Source organism: Ceratotherium simum, chromosome 1 (genome assembly GCF_057802395.1).
Source record: "Ceratotherium simum simum isolate JZ-2026a chromosome 1, ASM5780239v1, whole genome shotgun sequence".
NCBI classification, from domain to species: domain Eukaryota; kingdom Metazoa; phylum Chordata; class Mammalia; order Perissodactyla; family Rhinocerotidae; genus Ceratotherium; species Ceratotherium simum.
In genome coordinates, this window is record NC_141900.1 from 4863071 (window position 1) to 4875153 (window position 12083).

General features: G+C 36.5%; 1 protein-coding gene across 1 annotated transcript in view; it reads left to right on the forward strand.

The window, feature by feature from the left end:
- ABCA13 (ATP binding cassette subfamily A member 13) overlaps positions 1–12083 on the forward strand; it is a 420155-nt gene that overhangs the window by 370033 nt on the left and 38039 nt on the right. Inside the window, 1 exon segment of the mRNA XM_004438384.2 lies at positions 9152–9302. Within this exon segment, the coding sequence (XP_004438441.2) occupies positions 9152–9302 (151 nt within the window).

A 12083-nucleotide genomic window follows, 5' to 3' on the forward strand; every position in this document is an offset into this window, starting at 1 on the left:
TGTTTTGTTTACTATAGCTTTATAATATAGTCTAAAATCAGGAGGTGTGATGCTTTCACCTTTGTTCATCTTTCTCCAGATTGCTTTGGCTATTCAGGGTCTTTTGTGGTTTCATACACATTTTAGGATTTTTTTTCTATTTTTGTGAAAAATGCCATTGGAATTTTGACAGAGACTGCATTGAATCTATAGCTTTCTTTGGGTAGTATGGACATTTTAGCCATACTAATTTTCCCAATCCATGAGCATGGAATATCTTTGCATTTATTTGTGTTTTCTTCAGTTTCTTTCATTGATGTCTTATAGTTTTTGGTGTACAGATCTTTCACCTCCTTGGTTAAATTTATTCCTAAGTATTTTGTTCTTTTTGATGCAATTATAAATGGGATTTTTCTTAATTTCTCTTTCTGATAATTTGTTGTCAGTGTATAGAAATGTAATTGGTTTTTTAATACTGATTTTGTATCCTGAAACTTTACTGAATTCAAGTATTAGTTCTAACAGTTTTTTGGTAAAGTCTAGATAGATTCTATCTTCTTTTGTGGCTTATGCTTTTTGTGTCATATCCAGAGACTATTGCCTAATCCAAGGTCAAGAAGATTTATACATATGTTTTCTTGTAGGACTTTTAAAGTTTTACTCTTATAGTTAGGTCTTTGATCCATTTTGAGTTGACTTTTATATATGGGGTGAAGTAGGGGTCTAATTTTTTGGCATACTATTATTTCTAGTGTTCCCTTATAAACCTTTGTATTTCTGAAAGGTTGGAGGTAATGTCCCCTCTTTCACTCTTGATTTTAATAATTTTAATCTCTTCTCTTTTTTCTTAGTCAGTCTTGCCAAAAAGTTGTAGATTTTGTTGATTTTTCTCAAAGAATCAACTTTTAGCTTTGTTGATTTTCTCTATTGTTTTTTTCTATTTTCTATTTTATTAATTTCTGTTCCAATTTTATTTCCTTCCTTTTGATTGCTTTTGTTTTAGTTTGCTATACTTTTTCTAATTTCTTAAAGGGAATGGTTAGGTTATTGTTTTGAGACTGATTTTGTTAAATATAGACATTACAGGTGTATCTTTCCCTGTATGCACTCCTTTAGCTGAATCACATAAGTTTTTGTATGTTGTGTATTTGTTTTATTCATCTGAAAGTATTTTCTAATTTTTCTTCAATTTCTTTTTTGACCTATTGGTTATTTGAGAACACGTTATTTAATTTCCACATATTCATGGTTCCCCCAAAGTTTCTTCTGTTACTGATTTCTAATTTCATTCCATTGTAGTTAGAGAACATATTTTATATGTTTCAATTCTTTAAAATTTATTGATATTTGTTTTATGGACTCACAAGTGTTCTATTCTAGAAAGTGTTCCACGTGCAGTAGAGAAGAATGTGCATTCCACTGTTGTTGGGTGGAGAGTTTTATAAGTGTCTCTTAGATCTAGTTCATTTACAGTGTTGTTCAAGTATTCTATATCCTTCTTGCTTCTCTGCCTAGTTTTTCTATCCATTATTGAATGTGATATATTGAAGTTTCCAACTGTTATTTTTGAATAGTCTATTTGTTCCTTTAATTCTGTCAGTTTTTCTTCATGTATTATGAGACTCTATTCTTAGGTGAAAACAAGGTAATAATTGTTATGTCTTCCTAAAGAATTGAGGCTTTTATTATTATAAAAAGTTTTTCTCTATCAAGTTTTATATTATAGTCTATTTTGTCTGGCATTAATATAGCCACTCCAACATTATTTTGGATACTGTTTGCATGGTATATCTTTTTATTAATTGTTGGAAAGCACACATAACATAAAATTTACCAATTTTTGAATTTTACCAAAAACTCCATTTTTAGGAGTACAGCTCAGTATTAAGTATGTTCACATTGTTGTGCAACCATTTTCTAGAACTTTTTGATCTTGCAAAACTGAAACTCTATCCTATGTGAAACTCCCTATACCTTCCTCCCCCTGGCCCTTGGCAAATACAATTCTAGTTTCTATCTCTGGATTTTACTCCTTTACATACATCATATAAGTGGAATCCTACAGTATTTGTCTATCTGTGACAAGCTTATTTCACTCAGCATAATGTGCTCAAGTTTCATCTATGTTGGAGCAAGTGTCAGAATTTCTTTACTTTATAAGGCTAAAAAATATTGCATTGTATGTACATACCACGTTTTCTTTATCAGTTCATTCCAATGGGCTTAGGTTTCTTCTACCTTTTGGCTATTGTGAATAATCCTGCTATGAACATGGGTGTGAAAATGTCTGTTCATGTTCCTGCTTTCAGTTATTTAGAGCATATATCCAGAAGTAGAATTTCTGGGTCATATGGTAATTCTATTTTTAATTTTTTGAGGAAATGCCATATTGTTTTCCATAGCTCCAATACCATTTGATATTCTGAACAACAGAGCACAAGGATTCCAATTTTTCCATATCCTTGCCAACACTTATTATTTTGTTTTTTTATGACAGCCAATTCTTGCCTTATGCAAGAATGGGTAAACATCAAAATGTACACATGATGAAAATTATTGTACAAAAACTGGTTGAAATGCAAAAGAATGAGTAGAACTGTGAAAATAATGCACTGACTTTATGACTTACAAAATTTTAAGAAAACATTAAAACATATAATTTGATATACTTAGGATTTGAAAAGATAAAATTGTATGGCATAAAGGTAAAAAGATTTATGAGAAATGCCATCACTGAATTTAAAAGACAAAAGAATATGGAGTGATATGAACTATTATAAAAGAAACAAAGTACACAGTTTTCTGGTGTATTTGTCACTTACAATAACAAAGTTAAATGTATAGAATATTAAATTAGTGATACCTGGGATGCATTGGAGAAATTCTCTCAGATTGTAAATGAAAAGACCATTTAATTTATGAGTAAGAGAATGGTAGATAAAATAGAGAATGAGAGACAGATTAAAAACTTAGAGTTCTTCCTAAGGAGCAGGGATGAGGAACATTAAAAAAAAAAATGAAACAAAACTCTAGTAAGAGAAATGATTGATTCCAGGTTGTGGTCCAACACGTAAAGAGCTTGAAGTCATCACTCACATCCCCACAGCAAGAAAATAGGTGAACAAACTAAAAATAAATAACTTTTCTTAGATCTATCAGATAATTGAAGTCACAGAGAAACTTCTGCCCACACAACTAGAGAAACAGTCGGTGGGTACAGAGCATCACAGCTTACCAGGAGCAGAAACCCAGGAGCAAAGCCCCCAACCAGAGTAAATATAAGTAGGAATACTTAAACTGTAATTGATAAACTGCTAGAAGTTCAGCATGAGGTAGCTTAAGAGTAAAAAATATCAAGCAGGCCCATTCTCAGAGGCCCTGTAGTTTTTGTGAGTTTTCAGGAGCCTCATGAAGTTCTCACTGTTTTGGAGAAACATCTGCTTGTGCTTTCAAAGGAGAAGAGAAGAGTAATAATTTTTGAAGTATGCCCAGAGATCTCTGTTCTCATTAATGGGAAATTATTTTACCAGACTCTAATCAACTGAAGTTTTACCAATACCTAAAAACCCTGGGGAAGGGAAACACCCAACGCCAGTCCCCTTTAGCCTTCAATGTGAAGAGGGGAAGTCCCTAACTCAGAAACACTGGAAGACTGAGCCCTAATGATAGGATCATAGAACACTTCCCCTCCCCTACCCCTTACCACACATCAATAGGCCTCCTGTATAATAGGAGAGAATCACAGCTAAAAGAACTAAAGTCTCAGATGCTATTTATAAAGGAGTCTCTAGGGAAACTAGAAGAAGGCAACAGGGGCAATAAAAAAAGACACTTAAGGAAATTTAACCTCTGACACCACAGCTACAGAAAACAGTACATGCAGCCGAACTTCTAGCCAGATAAATATAAAACCTCATACTAAAGACATATCTATCAAATTCCTTTAATCTGATACCTCATGTCCAGCTTTCAATAAAAAATTATAAGGCACATTGAAAGACAAAAAACACTTTCTCTAGAGACAAAACAAACTTCAAAACTAGACTCAGATATGGCAGAGAGCTTGTGAATATTAGATTGAGGATTTAAAATAGCTATGATTGATATGATAAGAACTCTAATGAGAAAAGTAGACAATACGTAAGAATAGATGGGTAATATGAGCAGAGAGATGGAAACTATAAGAATTAAAAAATGCCAAAAATAAAGAACACTGTAACAGAAGTGAAGAATGCCTTTGATAAGTTTATCAGTTGATTAGATACAGATGAGGAAAGAATCAGAGAACTTGAAAATAGATTAATAGAAACTTTCAAGACTAAAACATAAAGAGAAAAAAGAATGAAAAGAATAGAATATCAAATTGCTGTGAGATAGTTACAAAACCTATAGCAGATGCATAATGGTAATACTAGAAGGAAAAAAAGGGAAAGAATTAAAAAAATATTTGAGGTAATAATGACAGATTTTTTCAAAATTTATGATGAATAACAAAGCACAGATTGAGGAAGCTTAGAGAATACCAAATAGGATAAATACCGAAAAGTCTACACCTAGTCATATCATATTCAAACCGTAGAAAATCAAAGACAAAGAGAAAATCTTGCAAGAAACCAGGGTTGGGGGGTGGGTAACTTAGCAACAGAACACAAGGATAAGAATTACATTGGGCTTCTTTTCAGAAACCATGAAAGAAAGAAGAGAGGGAGTGAAATACCTAAAGTGTTCAAATAAAAATAACCACCCACCTAGAATTCTGAATCCAGTGAAATTATCCCTCAAAAATGAAGGAGAAATAAAAACTTTCTTAGACAAATAAAAATGGCAGGAATTTGTTGCCAATAGACCTGTCTTTCAGAAATGTTTAAAGAAGTTCTTCAGAAAGAGGGAAAAGGATATAAGTCAGAAACACAGGTCTACATAAAGGAAGGAAGAGCATTAGAGAAGGAATTAATGAAGATACAAGAAAATCTTTTACATTTCTTATTCTTAATTGATCTTGTAGGTAACAGTTTGTTTAAAATAGCAACAGTGTATTCAGCTATTAAAGCTTATGGCTAAATGAAATGAATAGCGGCAATATTATAAGGGATGGGAGGGAAGAATTGGGAATATTGTGTTATAAGGCACTTCCTGTCTATTTTTATTTGAAAGTGGACTTGGAATGGTTGTAAGTGTATATTGTGAACTCTAGAACAACAACTAAAATTTTTTTAAAAAGCAGTATAACTGATATACTAAGACAGGAGAGAAAATGGAATCATAAAATGCTCAACTAAAACCAGAGATGGCAGAAAAAGAGTAAGGTGAAAAAGAGAAAAAAACAAGGGCAGTGAATAGAAAACTGTTACAAATATGGTTGATATTAATCCAACTATATCAATAATCACTTTAAATGTAATGGTCTAAATACACCAATTAAAAGACAGAGACTACCAGAGTGGATGAAAAAACAAGATCCAACTATGTGTTGTCTGAGAGAATGTTACTTTAAGTATAAAGACTCAGAGAGATGAAAAGTAAAGGGGTAGAGAAAGATGCACTGTAATAACACTCATTAATAGAAAGCTGGGGTAGACACATTAATGTCAAACAAAGCAGACTTCAGAGTAAGGAGAATTCTTAGGGATAAAGAGGGACTTTGCATAATGATAAAGGGATCAATTCTGTAAAAAAATTTAACAACCCTTAATGTGTATAAACCTAAAAACAGTGTGTCAAAATACGTGAGGTAAAAACTGGTAGAACTGCAAGGAGAACTAGGTGAATCCACTATTATAGTTGGAGACTTCAACATTCCTCTATAAGCAATTGATGGATCTCGCAGGCAGAACACGAGTAAAGATCTAGTTGAACTAAACAGCACCACTAATCAACAGGATCTGATTGATATTTATAGAATAATTTGTCCAACAATAGTAGAACACACACTCTTTCAAAGCTCACATTGAACATTCACAAAGACAGATCACATTCTGGGCCATAAAACACACCTTAGAAATTTTGAAGTATAGAGATCATACAAAGTGTGCTTTCAGGTGACAGCAGAATTCAACTAGAAATAAAAGAAAGATAGCTGGAAAGTCCCAAAATATTTGGGCATTAAATGACACAGTTCTAATTAACACGTAAGTCAAAGAATAATTTGGACTTCATTAAAAGAAAATTCTGCTCTGTGAAAGACACATTTAAGGGAATGAACAGATAAGCCACCGATTGGGAGAATCAGTGTGTATTTGCAAAACATATAGCTGATAAAGAACTTGTATCCAAAAGATACAAATAACACAACAATAAGAAAACAAATAATCCAATTAGAATATGGTGAAAAGATCTGGACAAACAACTCACCAAAGTGGATGTATAGAAAACATATAAAAAGATGTGCAACATCATATGTCATTAGGGAATTGCAAATTTAAGCAACAAGTATATACGACTACACAGCTATTAGAGTGACTAAAATTGAAAACACTGACAATACCAAATGCTGGTAAGGAAGCAGAGCCAACACGAACTCTTATTCATTGGAAATGCAAAATGGTACAGCCACTTGGGAAGACAGTTTGTCAGTTTCTTACAAAGCTAAACATAGGCTTACCATACAATCTAGCAATTGTGCTTGTAGGTATATATCCAAATGATTTGAAAACTTATGTCCACAAAAACACCCTGTAGACTAATGCTTACAGTAGCTTTATTAATACTTGCCAAAAATTGTAAGCAACCAAGATGCCCTTCCATAGGTGAATGAATAAATAAGCTGTTACATCCAAATAATGGAATATTACTCAGAGAGAAAAAGAAATGAGCTATCAAGCTATGAAAAGATGTTGAGAAACCTGAATGCATATTATTAAGTGAAAGAAGCCAATCTGAAAAGACTACATGCTGTATGATTCCAACTCTAGGACATTCTGGAAAAGGTAGAACTATGGAAACAGTAAAAAGATCAGTGGTTGCTGGAGAGGAGGGAGGGCGACATGAATAGGCAGAGCACAGAGGATTTTTAAGGCAGTGAAAGTATTCTGTATGATACTGTGGATACATGACGTTATGAATTTGACAAAACTCATTAGAATGTTCAACACGAAATGTGAATCCTAATGTATGCACTTTAGTTAATAAAAGTATCAATATTAGTTCATCAGTTGTAACAAAGCTACTGTACCAGTGCAAGATGTTCATTAGGGAGATTCTGGGTGAGGCAGTGTGCAGGACTGCCTGTATTCAACTTCCCCTAAACCTAAACTGTTCTGAAAATTAAAGTCTGCTGAGTAAAAAATAATTACCTCCTCTCTTCCTTTTTAATATAGTTCTTTTATCATTCTACATAAATGTCATAGAATGAAAAACTGGTAGACACATAAGTGCAAGGTGGACGTGTTAGAACTTGTCCTATAGTGAATTCGGGGTCAGCTGCATTGTGTGGGCTTCATTTTTATCATCTATGAAATGGAAGTGGTGATTTTTTTTTTACATAACTGCTGTGTGCATTTCTACCATTAGAAGAAAACAGAATGAAGTACTGATTCACGCTATAACATGGATGAACCTTGCTAAGTGAAAAGTGAAGCATGCCAAGTGAAAGAAGCAGATACAAAAGGCCATATATTGTATCGCTCAATTTATGTGAACTATCCAGAATAGGCAAATCCATAGAGACAGAAAGCAGATTAGTGGTTGCCAGGGGCTGGAGGGACAAGGAAATGGGGAGTGACTAATTAATGGGTATGGGATTTCCTTTTGGGGTGTTGAAAATGTTCTGCAACTATATAGCAATGACAGTTGCACAACATTGCGAATGCACTTAATAACACTGTTTTATAGCTTAAGATGGCTAAAATGATAAATTTTACATTATGCGTATTTTGTCACCATGAAAAAATAAAAAAGAGAATAGAAAAAAAAGTTACTGAGTGAAATTTTTCCAGAGGCAGTGGTTCAAAACAAAGTCTGATATTATATATTGAAATAATTCACAAAATTCTAATATTCCAGGTAAGGTTGTTGAAAAAGATCCACACTGATATATATCTTGTTAAATCTCTAAAAATACACTGATAAAGAAAATTTGTAAGAGTGACTGAATGGAAAAAATATTTTCTGTCGAGTAGCAAAAATCAGGCTGAAGTAAATGTTTTGCTATACACAATTTAGAAAAAAAACATCTGAGGGAGTAACGTTTCCAAGATTTAGAAAAGGAAAACAAAATGAAGTGGGGAAATGAAACTTTTACACAAAACCAAGTTCTTTTGCATTGTTTACTTGTTACCACGTGCATATATTACTTTAATAAAAATAAAAATATTAACGATCATTGAATGACTAGATTTACTGGCTTTTTTTCTTTTTTTGCGAGATGTGCTAATAATTGCCTCTGTAGCCGTCATGATTTCTCACCAAGTCTTCCTTTACATTATTTTCCCTTTAGGATATAGGAATTTTCCTTTCTAAGTGTTCATAAGAATCTTTATAGTCAGCACAACTTTATTTACATAAAAATGGATAGAAGCAAGTCAATGAGAAAACAACCAAATGTTAAATGTGCTCACATTTGAGTAGTTTATAATTTTCTATGATGAGTGTGTATTAATGTTAAAATTAGAAATCAAAAAAGTTTTTTTAATTCAAGTAGATACAATTTTGTATCATCCTCACCCTAGGCTCATGTAGCATAGCCACGCTCGAAGGATTAACACCAGAATATTAATGGTAGAAATTGCTGAGTGCTGGGGCCATGCATTTCCCTTTTTATCTCTCTATCTTTCCATGTGGTCAATGACAGATTATATATAATGGGTATAATAAAAATTATTTTTTAAAATCTGATACTGAATGACATTGATTTATTAGGTGTCATATAAATTGCGTGGTGGGGGAAATAACAGCTATAACAGCCATGTATTGAGCATACCATATGCCAAATACAAAGCTCTGTGCTTTACATATGTTTTTCTGGAACATATAAAGCAATCATGGCCTCAGAGCCAAGCCTGTTCTACTAGACACGTGGGTTGCTACTCATTCATTGAACCCATTTATGCTGAATTAGTTAAATGCATTAGAGAAACCGCAATGAACTTCTTATTGATGAGCCAGATTTAAGGCATGGGTGATGTTTGTCTGACATGTCGAAGTTTCTGGACTGTGCTGCTGCTTCTCTTCTCAGAGAGGATGTGGATCTCTCTTTTGCTGGAGCGGCAGGCGTTCGCATTGGCTACTGTCCACAGCAGGACGCCCTGGACGAGCTCCTGACCGGCTGGGAACACCTCCGTTATTACTGCAGCCTACGTGGGATTCCAAAGTGGTGCATCCCTGAGGTAAGGCCTCTTGGGGTTTTCCAGAAAAGGGGACCTGCTGAGGAATGCTTGACCAACACCTCCGGTCCCAATTCAGCTCTCTCCCCATGAGCAGGAGGAACCACAGTATTAGATAAGCATACCTGAAAGATATTTCCAGTGTGATTATGCTGAAGGAAACACAATAAAATGGTTATGTTGTATTTATATGATGTGTTTGAAATAGATCTGTGCAAGGAAGTCCTGTGGTAGGAATTAAAGCATGACATCATTAGCAGCTTTGAATCGTCCTTTCTTTGTCTCCTCTCTAAGTGCCTCTCACATTTATGGGATTATTACTTTGTATTCGGGAGCAAACATCGAAGACATTGTATCCCCGGGACCTGCAGGGAAGGTGCTCAGACTATGTGTGGAATTTGGTTGGTTGTTGTTGGAAAGGGTGACTTCCTGGTGAGTGGTCTGACAGCTGCCTGGCTGGGCTCCTTCCTGGGTGGGCTCAGGAGGATGGAGAAGTGGCAGAAGCTGCAGATTCCCCCACCCCCTTCCCTCCATCACTGTCTGTGAGAGGAGGGGAGGGGTGCAAGAGGCAGCTGCCGTTCTCCCTGTTGCAAGAGTGGTCAGCGAAGCAGAGCTGACAAGACAGCTCAGAGGACATTCCAAGTGGGAAGCCACGGGAAAGGCAGGTGCTTCAGGCACAGTTTTACCTTTTCCGCACCTCGTTGTAGAGAGTCTGGGGTGCTCCTTGCATTTCTAGATTCTGAAAAAGGAGCTTATGTGTTGTATTTTCAATGAGATTCTGCAGGAGATGGAGCATCCTAGGATTCACAGGAGACAAAACGAACAGCCATCGCCTTCACTAGAACGTGAAAATGCATTCTCTGTGCTGTTGTGTAATGCTCCAGCCTTCACCTCCTATTCATGCTCTGCAACTTTAAGTGAAACTAGAGCAGAATCTCTCCACATCCTTGGAGGGATCCTGGTCCTTTCACCTTTCACCCACCTCCCATCTTAATAAAGCTAAGGTAACAGGAGCCCTGCTTATTGCAGTTAAGCAGCTATTGAAAGCCAGGACTAATGGCTGGCTCAGTCTTTAATAAGTGTGTATCTCTGTCAGCTCCCCCTCGTTCGTTGTTGATTAAAGAGGCGGATGCTTGGCAAACGCCATAAGTTGGCCCCTTTTCTTGTCCCGGGGGAAAATGTGCCCTTTGAAAAAATTCTTGTTAATATAGAAAGGCCTGGTGCTTCCTGTCATCCAGGGCAATTGCCTTCTGATTCTCAGCTGTCTTACAGGCTCGTTTTTCTGAGCTCCTCCACTGAGAAAAGTTATTTTAACGGTCGCCAATTAAGAATTGGCTTCATTTCATTCGTGAAACTGTACTGATTTTGCAGACAGGATTGCTACTGGCTCAGAGGTTTCTGAGATGTCAGCACACTTTCCCATGTGTTCCCAGAGGGGTTGGCCCTCTTTACAGCAAACTTCCCTCTCCTATCAGTGTTATAGGTATTTGAACTATAAGGCAGGCGTGTCTATTTTAATATGCTTATCACAAGGTGACTAGAGGCGATTATTATAAAACAACACAAAACAATAGTTTTAGCTGATATTTCAGTGTCCGTTCTGGGTCAGGCACTGTTCTAAGTATTTTGCAGCAACGCTATGAGGTAGATAAAATGCTTATTCCCCATTTTAGAAATGGGGAAGCTGCGACAGAGGTAGGATAGGAAACCTACCCACATCACATGGCTAGACTGTGGTGCGCTTTTGTTTGAAATGGGATAAACCAGCTCCAGAGAACATGTTCTTGATGAGGACGCTCTCCTGAGGCTTAGTAGATGCAGGTTGCTAGTTGTGTAAGATGGGATTTCTAGTGCCATGCACAGCTCAGTCTTGTTTTCTCTGCCCCTTCGGTGACTGAAAAAGTGGAAACATGGAGTTATTGTGATGCTCCTCTAACAAGGAGCTCCTCTTGTTCGCCCTCCTTAGGGCTGGAGTTGGGCCCTGGGTGAGCACCTCACCTCCTGTCCTTCAGAACTCATGGATGTGGTAGGGATTCTTTTCTGGCGTATCTGTTCCTCGCAACAGTTCTCTTCTCCAGGCTGCCATCTGTTTTCATTGTGACATGGGCAGCCACAGTTGTCTCCTCTGATTCTAGAAGGAGACCTCTTGTGCTTGAGGGACAGGTCCTTCCCGACAGCTCACAGCACCCTCCCGCCTCCTCCCTCAGAGCCCTGCCCTGCATTGCGCTCCATCTGCACTCCAAGGGCCCAGCTCACATCCTGCCCCAGCCACTGGTCGTTTCTGTGTGTAGGCACAGTGCTCACTCTCCCAACCCTCCAAGTTCAATCAGATGAGAAAAAGGGGCATTTCTTCATTTGGCTTGAATTTAGGTTTGGCAGGTTAATGTAATGACTTTCAGTTTTTCTGCATTGTCCGTACTACATAGTTTTGTACAATGTCCATATTTGAGCCTGAGTTCAGTTAACCTGATAAAAAAATCACATTAAGTTATAGTAAACTTCTCAGGAGACAGCGGTGACTTGGTCTGGTTTGCTAGAGAGACGTGTGAGATAATTTAAGGGTTAGGCCTTCCCAAACCGCCAAACCACACTGCCGATGGGCACGAGGCCTGGTATTTCTGTATTTCAGTTTTCCCTGTCATAGAAGACGTGGGGCCCTTAGCCATCTTATTTTTGTTAGGACTTGCAAATACCTGCCAGGGAGAACTCTACCATGTCTTATTTCTTATAATCTTCTCTATAGACCTGACTTTTATCCTAAGTTTTCTTCCATTCACAATCAGT